This window comes from Condylura cristata, unplaced genomic scaffold (genome assembly GCF_000260355.1).
Source record: "Condylura cristata isolate star-nosed mole 26May11 unplaced genomic scaffold, ConCri1.0 scaffold00032, whole genome shotgun sequence".
NCBI classification, from domain to species: domain Eukaryota; kingdom Metazoa; phylum Chordata; class Mammalia; order Eulipotyphla; family Talpidae; genus Condylura; species Condylura cristata.
In genome coordinates, this window is record NW_004567133.1 from 15,017,520 (window position 1) to 15,037,436 (window position 19,917).

Sequence of the window (19,917 nt, forward strand, 5' to 3'; positions counted from 1 at the left end):
CTTCCAGAGCATTGCTGGAGGGAACTTCTGCTAACCTCTGCTTTGCCTGTGCAGAGGCTCCATGTGCTGTGAGGGTGGGCGCGGCGAGGGCCCAGCTGTCCAGGTACCTGGGGACGGGCTCAGTGGCCAGGGAAGCCCTCAGCACACGCTGCCTGCCTATCTCTTTCCGAAACTTTAAACACTTAGGAGGAGGCAGGGCTGGGGGCTGTGCTGTTCGGGACTCTGCTCTGCTCCCCAGCTGCTGTGCCCATGATGGCCCTGCCCCACCAACCTTCCTGACACTCGCATCCTCTGGGTCAAAGGAGGACACTGACCACGGCGACTCCAGTGGCTGACGTGGGGGGTCAGGAGCGCTAAGACACACCACACGCATTTCCCAACCCCCGTGTGGCACAGCCCAGCAGAGGGAGAGGCATCCTCTGAGATTCTGGAGGTGAGGGGGACCAATCTCTGCTCTTCAGTCGGAGAGCCCATGACAGGGGTCTCTGGGTTCGCAGGGCAAGCTCGCTGACACCCAGGAACACTCTGGCCCTCACTTACTGTCATGCTCCTGTACTCGTCTTCAAACATGTCCAGGAAAATCTCTTCTCCCTAAAAAATGCAAAGGCGTGAGGGAAGAGAAGATGATGCCTATCTTTTTTCCATAAACAACAAAGCCCTCTAAACTGCAGTTTGGGCTTTGGGGCCATCTGTTCCTCATTAGCGAGTTCTCGTAAATCACCAGGAAGTAAAGTGCACGCGTGAACGCAAACACACGCCCCGACCAGAGGCCAGGTCTCAAATTGCACTCTCAACGGCTTCCTCCCTTTTTGAGGCACACATGATTAGGTTTCTCTGTCAACGTGATTAATCAAAACAAGTAACAAAAACAACAGCGTGCCTACTTACAATAGAGAGAAGGCTAAGAACTCAAGTGTTTAACAACATCTCTGCAGAGAATGGTGAAAGAAACGGGAAACCCTGGTTTCGCGGCCACATTCAACCAGGAGGCTCCGGACCTCTGACACCAAGCGTGTCATTCAATATGCCTGAGGCCAGACTTACACGGCTTGTTCCTCTCGCCTTGGAGACGTGCCTTTGGGGTTTTGTACTCTGTCCAGGAGGTCACTTGTCAGAACAGGGTAGAGGTAGGAACCTGGCTCTGAGACACGGAAATCGCAGCCCAGCCCACTGAAGCCTCCTGGAGCCGGCTCCTTGTTTTGCTGCAAGTTTGGGGCACGGACTGCGCAGGTCACCAGGAGCGAGAGGTGAGCTGGGGCGTTAAGCCCTGAGCACTGGGCCTGCCACTCAGTCGGGCCAGTCCCTGTCAGCACTCACTGCCGCTGTGATCCCATGTGGATGGGACCGGACCACAGCTGGGCCGGGGAGACTCGGCTGAACCCCCTCCTGCTCTCAGGAGTCCGGGGAGGCGTGCACAGGCCGAGTCTGGGCGGTGCGATAGGCCATCCATACTCACTTCCAGTTGCTCCTGACTTGAATGTCAGGAGGACAGTGTAAGTACCTTCCACAGAAATAACTACCCCTGAAGACATCCAGAAGCTTTGGGGATGTTACACTTAGGGTGTAAACTTTACAGGCTAAAAGCAAGAGGAAAATCTAGGTTGGAAGAAAGAAGCTGAAATTCAAACACAGCTTTCCTTTTGTTGGTGAAGAAAAGCCCTATAGGAACAAGCCTAGCTATCTGCCTTTCTGTGTTTGCAATCTAGAACATTCGAGGTGGGGAATAACTGAACACCTGTGTGGGGAACAGCCCCAGAGGTGATGAAAGCAACTGTGAGGCTTGTGCTTTCTCCCGGGCTCTGCTAAAGGTCGGGGATCCCCACGGAGAGGCCAAGCACAGCTCTGCCAGGTCAAGGGGAGACAGGGGTTCGCTTCCCAGTGCCCTCCCCGCCTGGGGGCCCAGGCGGCTGCCTGGGGTCAGCTGAGCCTAGTGAGGCTGATTTCCAAACTGCATGACCTGGTTTTATCTCAACAAACACTGACGGTAATGGCCAGTGGCATAAAAAGTTTCCTGTAGAGTGGAAGATCCCTGAGCTTGTCTGTATATAGTTCACAGCAGCTGAAAGAGACGACACATGCGAATGTGCAGGGGACAGAGTGGCGCACTGACGCCTTCCTCTGAGGAGGATCTCTCCATGGGTCACGTCAAGTGGGAAAAACATCGTCATCGGGTCTGGAGAGACCTGATGTGGAGGCCAAACAATCAGCATGTGATTAGGACTATTTGACATGACCTGATCCACTATTACTGACAAATGAAGGGCTGGCCAGAGACTCAATTATGTCTTAAGATTAACACTAAACAAGTGTTAGATCTTTTATAGCAAAGCATCTGAACCCGAAGACAAATCCCTACACGTGTTCAGATACTGGGCGTCGCGGAGGAACGTAACATGATCCCACTCAACGTGAGGGTCTTTCTGACGCCCACATGCGGCTCCTGTGCACACACACAGCACATGCGCACGTCACCGCTGAGGTAGATCCGGATGAGCACAGCGCTCGGCTGTAAGTTCGCGCCTCCTGGTTGGCACGTGTTATGCAAGCACTCATTTCCATACAAATTTAGCCTCAGACAAATTCCCGTGTAACTGACGGTCACACCGCGGCGGGAGGCTGCAGGCGCCGTCTGACGAGAAGGCACGAGCACGCGAGCGGCCACGGTGCTGGCGGGGGCCCGGCCCTCCCACTCGGCCAGCACAGACTCTCCTGTTTCCGCATGCACTGCTGCTCCCCTGCCGTGGCCATTTACCTTGTAGAAGTGCCGGACGAGGTGGACACTTTCTTCTCTCGCGCCCTGTGGAGAGAGAGGGGCGGTGTGAGGGGGGAGCCGGGAGTCAGGTAAACGGTGAGTTCTAACACGACGTGGATGACGGGCGTGTGTCCTTCGTGTGTACAGTGGTCTGAACAAGGGGAGAAGTGGGGGCGGGCAGGAAGGGCTCAGGGTAGACATGGGCGCGGGACAGGTGGGTCAGCGTGACGCAGGGAGGTCCCAAGGCGTGGCGTGAGGGGGAGCTGGGCCCTTCTCACTCCTAAACAGGGTGTCTGTGGCTACAAAGCTGAGCTGTTACTTTCCGCCTCCTAATCTTCCTACGGTGAATAGCGGACATAGGAGCATGAAAAGAGAAGACACTGAAAATCATGGACATATTAGCACAACGACCTATAAGTAAGTATATGTGTTAGTGCACGCATGATAGTTTTGTAACTAAAAAATTAAAATGAGAACTACTAGGGACCCATACAGAGTCAAATAAGTAGGTCAGAAACTGCAACTGAATAATTACTAGGACTCATCAAGCAGTCGCAGTGGGAGCAAGTGGCCTGAGGGGGTGTCAGGTGGGGCCCAACGTCTTCTCAGGTCGACCTCAGGGACCTCCGGCGCCCGTCTGCTCCCCCTGCGCAAGCAGGCGGCGGCAGGGAGAAGGCCCTCACCTCCAGGCAGGCCAGGTGCACGTCCTTGATGATGCAGCCCTTGGTCACCACCTGTTGCTTCAGGAGCAGGCAGCTGAGCTCCAGCGTCGCCAACCGGATCTTCCCGTCTGCAGAGCACCCCAGGGTCAGCCTCGCCGAACTCACCCCACTCCTGCTGCTCGCCCTTCAACCTCTCCCCCTTTCCCACCCATCCCAGCGCCCACAACTTGCATGTGGTACCCAGCTGTGCCAGCCACACGCCTCCTTCGCGTTCAGCGGTCTCAGGGGCACAGACTCACATCTGCCCCCGCCTGCGAGCCCACGGCCGGTCTCACTGATGCTGCCTCCACGCAAGTGGAATGCGGCTTCCCACCAACTCCTGTTTCTTCCACAAGCTCCTGCCACTAGCAGGCTCTTCCTCCCCATATCTTGAGGGACCAGAAACCAGCAAGCCCCTCAGTCTTTACCACAGCTTCCAGACTATTCCTGAGTTCCTCAACCTCTCCAGAAAGCCAGGCTATTCTGAACACCAATCCTTGAGGGCCCACCACCTTTCCTCCACCCTTTCCCCAGCTCCAGGCCACGAGCCACCCTCCCTGCCCACAGCACCACAACCAGCTCACAGACCCCTTGCCACCCACGTTTGGCCGCCATCGTCAGGGACATGATCCACCTCCTTGGACTAGACCTCAACTGCGGTCACCCTTTGGTTCTGAGCCACAAATGTTTCTCTTGCTGCCTGAGACACGCCCCACCCCTCTCCTTCCCCACGCGGAGCCTGGCTCACCTCTGGACATGTGACAGGCCCCGGGCTCATTCCCAGACATCCTCACTTCTCACCTGCCTGGGGCTTTGAAGTCCGCTCAACCCGAGGCCCACAGCCTGTCTGGCCTGTGGCCTCTGCACTCCAGGTGCTGTCTCTACACAGGAGCCCCACTTTTGCTTCCCCGGAGTCTAGAGGGCACCAGCCATGCCTGTCCTGCACTTCCCACACCCTCACGCCTTGCACAAAGTGACTGGCACCCGGAGGCACGCGGCAACCAGTGGGCAGCAGACCGATGCTGTGGATGCCCTAGAAGCCCAGGCCAGCAACCCAGCCCCACCCACTCCCCCGCAGCCACACGGCACCACCACGTGGAGCCCACTGCCCTGGACCTCTGCAGCCTTGTCTATCTGCCCTTCTCTCCAGCCTGACCGGGATTCCGGACTGGGCAGCTCAGCTGTTTTCGCTACTGGTGCATCTCACCGGGGCCTGCCCTGTGCACCCATGCACATCCTGCGGCCTCGCCCTTGCCTGCACCCAACTTGCCCCGAAGTCAGGTTTTCTCGGCCTCGGCACTGTTGACACTTTAGACCAGATAATCATTCGCTGTTGGGGGCTTTCCTGTCCACTGCAGGCTGTCCTTCCCACTAGGTGCCAGGAGTAGCTTCCTCCCCCAGAGGTGCTGATCTAAAACCTCTCTGGACACTGCCAGCGTCTCCTGTGGGCTGAAGTTACTGCTGCTTTTCCGCGGCTGCAGGTGGGTGCTGGCGAGAACCGCAGAGCAGGCTGACCAGTGCCCGGCACTAGGTGCATGCTGCCTTAGGGAGGGCGCCCTGGCTCGCAAGCTCAGCCTGGGTCATGCTCAGACATGCCCTCGGGCCCTACAGAGGCGGCTGCAGACACTGACAAGAGCAGGCTGAGCACGGAAGGAGAGGAAAGGGCACAGGTACGGGCCTGGCCTCCCACCCCACCACCCTCCTGCACAGCCCACGCCCCCACACCTGGCTGGGCTGCATTATTCATGATCCTGATGAGCCTTTCGGCCAGCAGGTGGTTGTAGGTGGTCTTCTCGGCCGCACCCGGCACTGGGAGCTGGATTCGCTCCAGCTTCTCGGGATCCATGCCTAGAACGGAGAGCGGGCAAGCTGTCAGCAGAGCTGCCGCAAGGAGGCCCAGCTGCTCGCGCGGGCCCCCCAGCAGCTCCTCAACCAGGGCCAGCACGGCCCTTCAGGATTCTCCACAACTGGCTGCTGCCCATGCGGTCACTCACTTTAGAGTCCCTGTAAAGGGAACTAAGAGGAGCATGTCCGCACGTGCTGGCTGTCACCACTCGCGTGTGGGGAGTCAGTGACTAGGAAGAAAGGAACCCGACTTCAGCCAGATGCCGCCGGGCTCCTCACTGGGGCCCGGGTCTGCTCCGTCTGTTAAAAAGAGAGACTGTGGGCACCGTAAAGGGCACTGAAGACACACTCCTGCGATGACATACGCCTGGCCTTGGTCAGAGGAGGCACACGTGGGACGGAAAGGGGCAGCGTCGTGTTCCAGACCCGCGAGCCCCTGGAGGCCACACCGTAGCAGACTCTGGCCACCTTCCACAGGCTGGGGGCCACGGAACTGGAGAAGCGGAGCAGGCAGAAACTCCCGCCATGTACAAGTCACACTTCGAGTTCTTAGCACCAAGCTCAGGGCAGGGCCCCCTTCACGCAACACGGGGTGCAAGGGAGGCAGCAGGTGTGCCAGGTGAGGTGGCCAGAGCAGGGACTCAAGCCAAAGCTTTATTTTAAAAAGGTGCCAACAGGGCCCTTCCTAGTAGCGCCATGGGTTAAAGCACAACACTCGGAAGCTGTCCGCAGCCACTGCAGCACGAGTTCGATCCCCGGCCAGAAAGGTGACCCACAGGGCACAGCAGACCTCTCCTGCCTCCCTGCTGCTCCCCTCAGCAGTGTATTTTGGTCGATCTGCCTGTTCTGCTCCCCACTCTGGTGAATCCTCTCACCCCCCACCACCTCTGGCCCACACCCCAGTTCTTGTATGCACAAATAACTAAATCTTACACACACACACACACACACACACACACAAACAGACGCCAACATTGAAACCGAGGGAGATCCACCTTTAAGAGGCAAAGGAAGCTTTTTCTCTAGTGAAATGCAGCAGCAGCCAGCTTTTAGAAGACAAGATAAGAGGAAGAGATGGAGGGAGAGGGTAGGGAGCTGTGCCAGGAGCTGCAGCCTGCGACCAGGGCCAGCGACCTGCGGGCCTGCGTCAACAGCCAGGCTGGGCCAAGCCCCTGTCTTCCCTCCGACCTGGTTCTGGAAGACACACTCGCAGAAATGAACATTTTGCTCACTGTGAGCTGACAGCTGAGCAGAGTTAGCGCTGGAGGCACGTCCTTTCCTGTCACTCTGCAAGGGGGGAAGTGGTGCTTCTCGGAACTCCTGAAATACGGTGCCTGGAGTAGGATATGGTGCTTCATCTAGAACCTTGACAAAACAGAGGGGAGTGCTGAAGAACGATGGTCTGAGGCCGAGTACTCCCGCCTGCACACACGCGCTGACGGAACCAACTGAAACAATACATCTTGCCTGACTGAATCCCTTCCAGCTCCCAGCCAGAGGCGAAGTCATGCCAAGGAGATGACACGGGTGAGGGACGACTGGGGCCTCGCACGGGGTCACTCCCCTCATGCATCCCAGCAATGTGGCTTTGTCAAAAATTTGATTGCAATGAAAATTTAATTTGTGGATTCTATGTCCCACTTTGATGCTAAATGTCTAACTCTGAAGCATTCTGGCTTATCAGATGGCAAGAAGAACACCAACTGAATCTTTCTGGCATTTTTTTTTTTTTTCAGGGATGTCAATGCTGTCCTGACATCTCTATTCGTTCACTTCTGGTCTCTTGGAAACTGTCAGTCAGTGGGTCTGAGGGAAAAAGAAAGCTCCCTAGGTCTACCCTGTGTCCCCCCCCCCCAACTTTATGGCACGACCATCAATCACCCCACTTCAAAGACGACAACAGCAGGGGCCTGCAGCGGGATCCAGCAGGACACGGGGAAAGACGGATGCTGGCCAGTTCCTGAACTTCCACGGCAGGCTCCATCTGGTCTCCTTCCTCTAATTTTCCCCTCACTCCCCTTAGAATTTATCAAAAAATGAGGGAATCTGTGGCAATATCTTCTTAACGGGAAACACTCCAAGGTTACGCTGACCTTCCTCAGCGGCAGGCTTGCTGGCATGTGGAGCAAGGGGGAGGGGCTGAAACCCTTTAAGAACCTCTCAGAGCCAGGTTCTGGTGCAGCCTCGTGCTTTGGTGAGGAAGTCAAGGCCCAGAGATGTCAAGTCACGTCCCTGAGGCCACAGACAACGGCTGAAGACATGGCTGGAAAGGGGAGGCCTCCGAAGGGGGAGGGGCCCGAGAGAAGGCCCGACCACCTCAGGGAGACCAGCAGGGCAAGCGGTGTGCAGGGCCTGCCTCCAAGAGGCCAGCACCTCTGTGGCCTCCTCCCACCTGTGGGCCCCTCTCCCAGGGCACCTTCTGCGCTAGGGTGGAGGGCGGAGAGGAGCTGCAGGTGTGGGAGGTGCTTGCTTTTGACACTTAACCTCTTGGGGCCCGTCTCCTCACCTGGGCAGAGCGCCCTTCCCGCCCAGCGTGTGCTTAGGGCTGAGTGAAAAGCAGCTGCAGACACGATGCCACAGCCATGCCTGTCACCACTCTGTGCTGAAGGGGATTCTACTCTGGCATGGCTTAACACTGCCACGTGGTTTGTGTGTTAAAAGGGAAGAAAGGAGAGAGCAAGGGAAGAACAACTTAACAACAGCAAACTAGCTACCTCGGAAAGCCGGGACAAGCCACGTAGCTGTGGGGACTCTCAGGGCGCAGCTGTCGGGCAGGACAGGGAGGGGAGGGGCAGGAGCTGGCCGAGAACTGCACTGGGCACAGGATACACCAGGCCAGGCCAGGGGCTGGTAAACCGGGAGGCTGGGGCTTCGGGAGGAGCAGACAGGTGCACCTTGGGGGTGGGTGTTAGGGACAGGCGGCTCGGACTCCAGGATCCCTGGAGGGCAGCTCTGACAGCACGTGGCATGGGGGGCTGACTAGAGCAGTTTCCAACTTCCCAGCCCTCATGGTGATCACCCGGCTTCCAGCAAATAGTCCCGGTATTGCAACAGTCTCCAGCCAGGGAGATAGCAGGCTCCACTGCAAACACTTGCAAAACTCTGCTCAGGAAAAAACCCTCAGATATCCCCGTTCTTTCCCCCAAAGTTCCTTCTGGGTCAGGTGCTCCATTTCCCTTCCATCTCTCTCTCCCCCACGTCGCCTCCAAAAGCCCCCTCAGCTTTCAAGGCTGGAGCAGCCATTCAAAAGCTGCAGGCACCTCTCTGGCTCCAAACAAAATGGACAAAATGGTGGCTGACGATGGTGAATGACCAAGGTAAATGCGTGACCTGAAGCTACGCTTGTGGGCGCTAAAACAGCACGTGCGCATGCGTGAGGGGCGGATGGGCAGAGGCGCCCATCCCCACATGTGCGCGCGGCGCGCACACACACTCAGGTTTCCTCAGGAAGGGCAGGTGTTGCTCCACCCCGACTGCATTTCTTTGCTCGCCATTTCGCTCTGGATGAAATAAACACTCAGGATAATATATTGTTCTGTCTGAAATAGTTACTTCAACCCTAAGTGCCAACTGACACGAATTCCGAGGAAGCCCAGATGCACTTCACATGGCCCAGGAGGAGCTGCGCGAGCCGCGCCCCCCTCCTGCCCGGTCAGAGCCGGCCTGCCCAGTGAGTCAGGAAGGGTGTCCCTAGCCCCCTGGAGTCCACCCAACCACCACAGGGCAGGGGTGGGGTGGGGCTGAAGCTTCCATCTAATTCACCGACTCCAAAATAGAAGGGAAGGGTGTGGCCCCGTGGTGTCAGGAACCAGTTACTGAACTTCCCCTCCAAGTACTGATTTCTGGATTTTTCCTCCTGAATGGGAACCCCTATTCTGAAACGGCTGGCAAAGGCCTTGACCAAAGCTACATAAAAAGAAGTGGACAGGCCAACCTGGATAAAGAGACCACAAGCACCAGGTAAATGAGGCTCGGAAGAATGTCTTCTGACCACATGGTTCTCTTTGGCTGTAGCCGCGCAAGCCTGCCCCTCTGGAAAACTACAGACCAACTATTTCGAAAGCTAGCCAGATGTTGGGCTGATTGCCAGTGTACTTCCAGTCCTGATTAAGTGTCAGTCCGATCCAAAGCGTCTTGCCGGCTCCCTGCAAAGTGAAAGCTCCCTTTATCCTATTACCTTTCAACCTTTCCCATACCTCTTATCCGTGTTCCAGTAACTTCTCAGCAAAAAGAAAAAACAAAGGCAAAACAAAATACAAAAAGCCTATGGTACTCTGGGTAAACAATGGTGAATGGGGGGCAGAGGTAAAAGGGTGGGGAGGGGTGGGGAGCCTTTACAAATACAAAGGCTGCAGAACCCCCCTCCCTCGGGCATTTGCTACTATAGATATGAAGCAGGATTCATTACGTGGCCCAATTGAATCACAACAAGCGCCTTCCTCCAGCCGGTCAACCCTTTCCACTGTGGATATTCATTTCGGTGCAGCATCTAATCTATCATGATTTACTGGAAGGCTGGAGCTAACATTTGGTTTTTATTAACATTGCTTTTATGTTAAAATTCTCTTATGATGAAAAATCTATCAGAAAGAGACCATTTCATTAGGGGGCCTTGCTTGGGGGTTACAGGTCTGGAAAAAACATTAAGTGCAGCTAACTGCCGACTGCCTAACCCCCAAACCAACCATGCACCAGCACCTCCAAATGCAGAGCCTGAGCCCACAGGTCAGGGGCATAAACCAGGGGCAATGTGAACTAGGCAGATGCCCCTGAGGGCCCCGGCCCCTGGGCTGCCAAGACTGAATCTCCAGCATTCTCTCCAAATCTGCCCCATGGCCCCGGTCGCTGGTTCTGGAAATGGCACTACCAGCCACACAAGAGCAGGAGTCAGGGGCTTGGGCCTCCCCCAAGTCCTCCCTTGGGCACCCCTCCCATCCAAGTCACCCAAATCCCCTGCCCAGGACCCCTCTCCTATCTCTCATCTCCGTGAGTGGCCCCGCACAGTTGCTCCATCATCCCTCTCATTCAATCCCCACATCTGACAAACCAGCCTGTCTGGCTCCAGTTTTCTCCGTCTCTATAGCCAGCTCGCTAATTCAACCCACATTATCGCCTGACTGCAGTATGGGACTACTGTTCAGCTTCCTCACAAGCCTTCCAGCTTCCCCTCTAGAAACTCACTCCCCCACCTGCACTCATCTACTTTCCATGCAGCAGTCAGCGCCTTTCAAAAATGTCACTTATATCACTCTTCCAGTTGGAAATCCTTCAGGGGTGCTTGGAAATTACTGTGACTGAAGTCAAATCCGAATTCCTTCCCTCCGTTTTCCAGGCCCTTCACAATCTGCTCCTTGCCCGCCTGGTCAGCCTCACCTGAGCTTCTTTCTGCTCCTCAAATCCGTAAGCCCTTTCCCACCTCAGGGCCTTTGCACATGCTCTCTTTGATGCTGGAGCTCCCGTGCCCTGGATCTTTCAGAGCCGGCTCCTTCTCCTCCTTCAGGCTCTCAGCTCTAATGTGCCTGCCTCTGGCCACTCCAGCTAGTAACCCCTGCATCACCAACACGGGTTTATACTGGCACTCCACAATAATGATTTTTCTTCTTGTTCACTTGTAGACTTGCTCTGAAGCCTAGAACAGTGTCTCTTGCATAGTAAGCGCACAGCAGATCCCTGCCAGATAAGACAGCATTTTAATTTCACCTCCTTTCCACTATCCACAACTCCTCCCACCCGTCTTGAGCCTAAACTATTGCGAAGCCATTCCAAGGGCTGCAGAGAGGAGCAGAGCTGCTCTTGTCCAGCCCCCTTGGGGGCTGGATGCAGGATGCAGTTCATGGTCAATGCCCACCCACCCTAGAGACTGGCTGCACACTGCCCATTTCTCAGAGCACCCTGCCCACCACAGGCATGCTATCCACCTACATGATGAAGGTAGAATCAAGGCAGGTGATAAAACTGCTCTCAGACTATAAGTACAAAAGGAAAAAAAGAAACATAACTTTCTCTTGGAGGTTTGCAGGGCCTGGACCTTATCTACCCATGTCGCAGTCTGAGCAGAAGTGACAAACTCGAGCTGAGCTCCAAGGCCAGGAGCTCAAGCTGAGCCAGGAGCCTGCAGAGACAGGAGGGGCACCCGGGCTCAGGGCCCCGCCAACAGAGCTCAAAGCCCCAGCGATCTGGGGAGAAGCCGCTTCATACACCTCCGTGCGCGAGCTGCCCTGGACCCAGCCGAGGGACTTCAGCCCAGTCCACTTTCTCTGCCCCCAACCTGCTTCTCAGCCAGTAAATTTAACTGTTTCGTTATCAACTCTGGTCCCGACGATCTATATAACTTCATCCCCTCTCTTCACTGGGGAGGCAGGTTTGAGTTTACTTCCTACTTATTCGCCAGTTGTTTACAATAAATCTTTCTTTTCTCAAAGCCTGGCTTCACAGTGTAAGGGCTTCTATGAATGCTGGACGTCCAGCCCACAGCTCGCTGACCCAGGGACCGTTGCAGGAGCTCAGGCTCCCTCTCTCTGTCCTCGGCCAGTTAGCCTTGCAGCCCCCCCGCCACTTCCTTACGTCCCTGCGACTCAGCTCAGGGTGGTCCTTGGGAAGACCCTGCCTCTCGTGGGTGAGGTCTACAGCTTTCACAGGCATGGCGGCCTCCGCTGTGCCAGTTCCCTCATGGGACTTTCCACCCATCTGCACTCTTGGGTAAGGCCCAGTGGGCCTGGTGCGTGCAGCGTGTGGTCCCTGCCCATCTGCGGTAGAAAAAAGTGCCATGGACCTACATGGAAATCACAAAACATCTGCTCTTCAAAAGACAGTTAAGGAAATGAAATGACGAGCCACAAACGGGGAGGAAATCTCTGCAATGCTCATCTGATAAAGGATCTGTGCCCAGGAAATAAAAAGATCTCTCAAAACTCAACAAAAGAAAACAAATGACCCATCCCCAAAATGGGCAAAATATTCGAAAAGACATTTCACTGAAGAAGATATGCAGATGGCATGTGAAGCACGGGAAAGATGACCTCGTTAGTCAGCTGGAAGTGCGAATTAACATCACAATAAACACCAAACAGTCAATCTGCTGACTAAGGTACCTGTGGGGTTGTGAACACAGGGAGACCCCCTGCACCCAAGGAAGAACAGGACGTACACTGGCGGCTCAGGAACGAACATACACCTGTCTTGGGTCAGCCATCCTACTCCTTGGCATTTACCCAAGAGGAAAGGAAATATATGCACCAGCACAAAGCCTTGTACACAAACGTTCATTGATTTTTAATGGTCAGGAACTGGAGACAGCCCAAGTTTCCATGAACAGGTAACTGGTTAAACACACATTCACACAGTGGATCCATATTCAGGAGTGATTAGAAATAGTTGTGCAGATCGCAAGAAGCAAAGTCAAAAAAGCGTAAATGCTGCACAGTTTAAATTTTATAGAATTCTAGAAAATGCAATCTGATCGACAGTGACGAGGAGCAGGTCAATGGTGGAGGCTGGGAGAGGAGAGGAAGGGGGAGGGATGACCGGGGGTCTCAGGGGTGATGGACAGGTTCTCTTTCTTGATTGTAGCAATGATGGTTTCTAGATGGACATAAGTCAAAACGTACCCATTAGCACTTTAAATATGTGCTGTTTATTGTACATCAACAACAATCATACTTCGATGAAACTTATTTTTTAAGCACCACATCTTCTAGCCAAGATGGGTAAGACTTACCCTCCTAATTTAAGCAACGAGAGCAGGAGGCATCAGACACCGGTCAGGACAACAGGTAGCAATGGAGAGTGACCGTAGGAAACAGACAAGGAGGGCCAAGGACGGCTCAGCTCACAGCTGGGAAGCTTCCAGATCTCAGCAAAGGGGGAGGAAATCAGAGACCCTGGTCTCTGAGATGAGGAGGCAGAGTTCGGAGTTCAACGTGGCCAAGTTGCTAGAAATTCACAGAAGAGGACCAGAGAGGAGGGGCCTACGCAGAGAGGTCTGCTGGAGGGTTCTGTCTGGGGTTCGGCTCAGTCCTCACATGTGCGTGAGGAAATGGAAAGAGCAACTGCATGGAAGCAGCTGGAAACAATCACAGGAATCCCCTGGGGCTGGCAGCGTTCATGTTCCCACTGGAAAGCCCACCAAGCCAAGACCGGCTGTGTTCAATCCACAGAAAGTCACCACCTCAGTAGTTTGCTGGAGAAGGTGATTTCTGAACAGGCAAGCAGAATTTCAATGCCAGTAATGTTGGGGTAGAGAAAAAGGGCAGAAAAGCCCACAAAGAAAGATAAGAAAGTGTCAGACTAGCCAGGTAGGTGTGTTGACACCGACTCAGGGGGTGGTCAGGCTTCCAAAGACGGTCCTTTCTCTGCGAACAGTCACAGGCACAGGGCTGAGCCCTCCTGGCCAACTCTGTGCCAACTGACCCTGACACCCCACAGCGGCCTGATTCTCAGATTCTGCACCAGGCTGGAACAATCCTCACAACTTGCCCAAGAATTTGCAACCTGAATGGAGACAGAGTCCCAAACCTGAGGCTTGCTGGGGCCTCAGTAGGGCCTTTGAGGGAAGAACCCGAGAGGTCAGTTCCCGTCCCACTGTCTTTTCAGTGCCTTCTTGGACCCTTGAGCTGCCCTAGGCTCTTCCTGAAGCTTCTCTTCCATTTAAGTTACTGAGTGGCAGTTTCTGGTGCTTGCAACCAAAAGAACAGTAAAGAGTCAGCGTGAACCATGAGGGCAACTGCAAGGTGATCTCTACGAAAGAATGTTGTCATCAGCTAAAAATGTGAAGCCCTGACCACGTCAAGTGCCCACGAAGGGAGTGAGAATGAGCGCAGGTTGGCAGGGGGGCTCAGCGAGAGAGTGAGTGCATCTTCACACAGAAGTTCCTGGATGCATGACGTGGCTGGATTCTAAATGGCCGAACGGCTGGCCCTGAGGGAGGCTGCGATTTTGGCCACCAGGTGACACACCCAGGTCCCCTGCTCTGGACCTAGGGTTCTTGCTTCAGTACCTCAGTCAGGCAGTGAGCTGTGCTCAGTTCAAGTCTGCTTATCAGACAGGCAGAAAGAGAAGAATTGACAAAAGTTGATGACTAAATGCTGGGATCGAAGGAGGGAAGGAGCTAAAGGTCATGGCAGTTTCAACCTCGCTGGGCAATTTCAACTGAACCAGAAATGGCAGGAAGTATGATGAGGTCAGGGTATATTTTTGGGTGATGAGTGTTGTGCAAAGACATTGTGTCAAGGTGCTGCTGAAACACCTAAGTAGGAAGAATCCAGCTTGCAACTGGTTGGGGTCAGGTGGAAGAGGAGGGCAGAGAAGCCAGAGGCCAGGAGGGGGGGGCAGTCCCAGGCACGCAGGCATCTCATGGAGTTCTGAGGGTGCCTGTGTGCCAGACACGAAGCCAGGAGCTGGAGAGGACGGGAGCCGGGGTGACTGGGACTGTGGAGGGAGACGCCCGCAGGGTTCTGGAATGCCATGCTCTGTTCGCGGGTCTCAGGCTGGGCCTACGGGCATGCGCCTGAGCACAGTGACATACACGTGAGGCGCCATCATGGGCAGTCCTGGCTACAGATGCCAGGAAAAGTGCAGAAATAGTCTCAGTGTCATTCTGCAAAAAGATGGCAGAATAAATATGGCCCAGACATAGGAACAAGGTGGTTCTCCGTGGAGATGAGATGACACACTGAAGTGTGAGGATGTGTGGAGAACAAGGGAAAGCGGGGTAGAGAGGGGCCGGGGAGTCAGCGACACACAGGCGCAGGCGAGGCAGGATCAGGTTGGTGTGCTGCCACCAACGTGTCTGTCTTGGTAAAACCCACACCCCGATGTGCTGGTGAAAAAGCGACACCAGCAGCACTTGACGCAAAGTCTCAGATGTGCTTGGGAGGGGCCAGAGGAACATTCTTGATTTCTTCCTTGAAGAGATTCTGACGTGGAGGTTTCAGAACATGCTGTGTCTGGTCAAGTAGGGCAACACCCCATGGCCGTCCCCCAGGAGAAGTGAATGAATGGACTCCATCCCCCGTCAGCTCGGGAGTCTGGTCCTACCCACGCACTGTCAACACGGGAAGCCAGAGAACCACACCTTTCATCAGAAAGAAACCTGCGCTTCCACACAACCCACCCAGGGTCAATTTTTGCTCTTGCCCAGAGCGAGAAGAGTTAAAAATAGCAAAAGCAAGATTCCAGCATGACTGATCTCACTTGTGACGGCAGGAATGAGGCTGGACGCTCACTGTTGTGGAGCCAGGGGTTGAGAGAAAACCACGGTGTGAATACCATACACGTTCAGCAGTCAACACTCAAGCTCTCCCCCCCAAACTGTCTGAGGAAGCAATCCCTGCGGCTTTCATCCGTACAGAGGCACCCACGATATTCTGAGAAGGCCGAAGAGATTGGGGGGAGTCTGCCGGAAAGGGAATCCTGCAGGAAAGTGGCTCTCCCTACCCACACACGGTGGGCGGCCCGGCCAAGGGAAGGCGAGGCGGTGGCTTACCTTTGTTGTGAGACATGGCATAGAGGAGGCAGAGCACGAAGAGGGCATGGTAATCGTCATCGGGGCTGTCCAGCGCGTGATACACCATCTCCAGGAAGGGCCTGGAGAGAGGGGCACATGTGAGCCTCGAGGAGTGTGTGGTCAACGCCTCCCTCCTCCCGCTGCGTGTGGTATCCTGTGTGCCAGCTGGCACCAGACACGGAGGACACCAGCAGGGACACATGGCTCTGCCTGCAGGAAAGGCAGAGAGCAACTCACTGAATTGGGCTCACTGGGTGTGCCAGGCCCCAGGCACGGTGACACAAAGTCCCTACTCTGGGGGCATGCCCCTGCCACTCAGCAGACAGACCACGTGGTCACTTCAAAGAGTGGCAAGAGGAAGAAGAAATCGGGCAACACGACAGACTAACAAGAGGGCCTTCCAGACAATGACCGCAGGTTTCAAGTACGTGGGCGGGCCCAGCAGTCGGATCCCTGTGTTCAGATCTTGGTTCTGCCTCTTCGCAGCTGCACATCCTTGGGCCAGTTACCTTGAGCCCGAAAGACAGAGATTAAGTCCTTAGGTGGCTACTGTGACGATCTGTGGGAAACGGTGACAGGAAGTCAGAGAGCACAGGCCCAGGCACATCATGGAAGGTGCCAAGGCCCAGAGCAGGGTCTGGTTACCTGGACACCTGTTTGGAATATTCCAAGGCTCACTTAGCCAGGAGCTGACCCAGCAGTTTCTAGAATCAACTTTCCCCAGCTGGTGAGGAGTCTCTCACCTCTGATGCTGTGGTGAGATCCACAGAGTGGCTGCAAATGTTGCCAACCACACACCTCAAATGCTGCCCTCCTAGGGCTGGAAGGGCCTGGCCCAGAAATACTCTCCAACACCAACCAGGTTGACAATAATATGTATAGATCTTCAGAGGCGGGAGTTCCGACCCTGTGACCGCCTGTGGCTGCCCCTGGATACCAGGTAGAAGCCAGAACACAGCACTTGAGTGAGTGAGCAAGAGCACACGGCCTAGGAGAGACACAGACTGCCAACATCGGCCATCTATGGGGAGAGACCCGGGAGCGGCAAAGGAACAGAGAAGTTATTCACCGAGAAGCCTTTTTATATAGTGGCCTTTTTATACTTGTTTGAATTCTGAGTTCCATAAATGCACCAATGATTCAAAGTATTAAAAAGAAAAACTCAAAAGATGCAATCGTGGAAATGTAGTGTCCCAAATAAACACAAGCTGCCCAGGAATGACGGGAGACCCCTGAGCGTGGCCTGTGTGGGCACTGTCGGTGGCGCGCCGGAGCGGGCATCGCCCCTCAGGAGTGTGGGGTTTTACCACGTGAGCGCTGGGGGTTTGTGAGGTCCAATGCTACCACTTGCAAACTTCAGAGGGCGGGGTAAAGTAGAAAACATTTTCTTCTAAACCAGCTGCTTGGGACTGAGATTGTGTCCTCATTCCAGAACAATCAACCGCCCAGCAGCTGAGAGGGGCCGGTGCACCACCCCTAGGAGACGGATTCGCATCTTGTTTACTAGAGTACAGTGGGGTGAAAGATGCTAGGAACGGGCGTCAAACGGAGGAGGAGGAGAAGCGGAACGGTCGGCCCTACTTGGGGGACGGGGCAGAACTCCCACCCAACTCGCTGACAAGTGACTGGAGGGAAAGCAAACGCCGGAACAGCGGCCGTGAACGGTGGGGCCCGGCTGACCCCTCCCCTTTGTGCTCTTCAGGGTTTTCCACATTTTCTGAATGTCTGAATTACACTTACAATTTTAAAGAGATTTTTTTTTTTTAAAGAAAAGCATTCTTTGAAGCGTTTGACTCCTGACGTGGACCAGGATGCAGACACTCTAGCGAACTGCGCGTGTCACCGTGAACCCCAGCAACAGCACACCCCAGCGGCACTCGCCCACTAGGGCTAGTCATTGTGAGCTTTCCAGTGAGTCACCTTCTAGCTAACACTGTGCCTGGCACCTCAAGGTGGTTGGTTTCCTTCCCCCTCTCTGAAAGGGGGTGCAGAGTGATTTAGGGTGATTTCCTCAGTTTCCAGAGCTTCAGGAGTTCATTTTTGCCACCAAGCAAAGTCAGAACGGTCTTTGTAAGTCCCACCCGGGAGCAGCCCCCCTGGGGTGCAGTTTTTCATTTAACAAAAACTAAAAATGGTTCTCCTGTGTGGCTGATAAAAAGTAACCCTGTCAGATCAATGAAATGTGCCAAGCAAAGAGACCGACAAGCTGAAGACGAGCGAAAGAGGACTCCTCAAGCTTCTCTTGAACCAGACTAATAAAGAGACCGGGTGCTCCCTGCAGAGACCACGTGCTGTGCGCTGGGGGGCAGTGGGGTGCTACTGGAGGCTCTGCGGTGGGGGCCCTTGTTGAGGAAATGATGCTGCAGGAAGCCCTGGGAGCAGTGCACTGCCCATCTGCCCCCCTCCCTCCCTCCCACCCGGGAGGCGCAGTGCTCCAGCAAGGCTCCAGGAATCGTGCCATGGCCAAGGTGAGAGGCTGTAGCTCCGGCAGGCCATCAGTGGAATGAGAAATTGGGCAGAAAGGTGACAGTGGACAGTGGCACTGAATCACGCCCGCGTCAGAGAGTCGACCAGACGGGGAGCAGCTGCGCCTCGCCAGGCCGGGACCAGATGGCAGCCCACACCATTCAGGACAGGGCTCGGCCCCAAGGGGCAGCTGGGTGGGGGCAGCTGGTCTCACATGCTCTGCCCAAGGGGTGTCCAGGGCCAGCTCTGTCCCTGTGCCCCTGGGGGCCCCTGCATAAAGGGGCAGGTGGCTTGGCTGTAAGCACTCGTGCCGGCAGGAGCAGCCCGGGACTCTATCGTGAGTGGGCAGTGTGGCGGGCCCAGCACCTCATCCCACAGACCGAGTGGGCCCCAGCCGCAGGCGAGGGTGGCCCGCGGGCACTACCTGTTCCAGGGCGTGGTGTCCAGGCCCGTGGCGGCGCTCTTCTCCTCATCCGTGGTGTTCTGCTCTTGCACCGAGGGGCCGGCTGCTGGCTCCGGGAGCTTGTTGCGCTCCATGATGACCATCTCGATCTCTGAAGCAAACAGATGGAAGAGCGTGGGCAGCATGTCCTCAGAGTGAGATGCAGACACGCTCTTCGTCGAGACTCAACATGTGGCTCCAGCATGTCAGCCGTGTGCAGCGTCGGGAAAGGGCCCGCAGTTAGCAAAAAAAGCATTCACTCACTGACGACATGTCGAACCTTCAGAAAGCCTGACAGGATGGGGGCTTCTCCCTTCCTTCTAGAAGGCAGAGAGGCTGGGAACTTGAGTATTTTTCCCAAGTAAATAAGGGCGGGGGTGGCAACCTGCACACGTTCACTTTCCTGAAGGAGGCGTGAGCCCATAAAGGAAGCATCTGTAAGGCCAGACCGACGCTGGGGTTCTCTGAAGAGTCCCTGGGACAGACTTCACTGGCACACACCGGTTAAGACTTAGGTACTTTTGCTGCTTCAGGCCATCACCCCCATCTTTGGGAGACACATGAGAAAAGGATGGTGATGCAGGTGACCTGTTCCAGAAGGATGGGCGCAAGCCCTGGGCTCCGGCCTGGCCACGCCATCCTCTCCCTCCCCTCATTCCTTTCAGTGCTCTTCTCGCCCTCCTAGCCAACTCCTCTTCAGGAGCAGTCCCTAAGTGCAGCCTGGCTTGAGGAGTGGGCAGGGAGGCCTACCTCCGAGCAGGGAGTGGCCACATGAATGACTGGGGGTTCTTCTGTCTAGGACATCTGCCCCCTCTGCCTCCCCTGATTTTACTTTGGGTGCATGCATGCTACCTGGCGTTTGCAGCCTCTGTACTGGCTGGTTTGTCTGTCTCCACACTGCCAACCCTGTTAGAACACGGGCTTCAGGGAGCAGCACCTGGTCCCTGGTCTGTCTTGATCCCCACTGGGGCTCCACCCCACCCGCCTCCACCCACCTCCTTCAGGTGTATCCACCTCACTGCCTCATGTTTCTGCAAAGTGGGGATGCAGACACCTCAGTGGTACTGAAGATGTGATTCACTGGGCAGTACCTCCTTTCTTTTGAATTATTCTATTTTTTTTAAAAGATTTGTTTATTGGCCCTCCCTGGTGGTGCAGCAGGTTAAAGCACAGGACTGAGAATCTAAAGCCGCTTCCGCATGAGTTC

At 55.2% G+C, this 19,917-nt stretch overlaps 1 protein-coding gene across 6 annotated transcripts in view; it reads right to left on the reverse strand.

Annotated features, from left to right (window-relative positions):
• The window catches only part of CLEC16A (C-type lectin domain family 16, member A), a 168,878-nt gene that overhangs the window by 98,346 nt on the left and 50,615 nt on the right, over positions 1–19,917 (reverse strand). For all 6 annotated transcript variants that reach the window (XM_012731955.1, XM_012731952.1, XM_004691757.2 and 3 more), the window contains 6 exons: positions 18,693–18,822; positions 15,782–15,882; positions 5,179–5,301; positions 3,436–3,542; positions 2,753–2,797; positions 541–591 (listed from right to left, as the gene is read on the reverse strand). In XM_012731955.1, the coding sequence (XP_012587409.1) occupies positions 541–591; positions 2,753–2,797; positions 3,436–3,542; positions 5,179–5,301; positions 15,782–15,882; positions 18,693–18,822 (557 nt within the window). The remainder of the gene's footprint in view (positions 1–540; positions 592–2,752; positions 2,798–3,435; positions 3,543–5,178; positions 5,302–15,781; positions 15,883–18,692; positions 18,823–19,917) is intronic.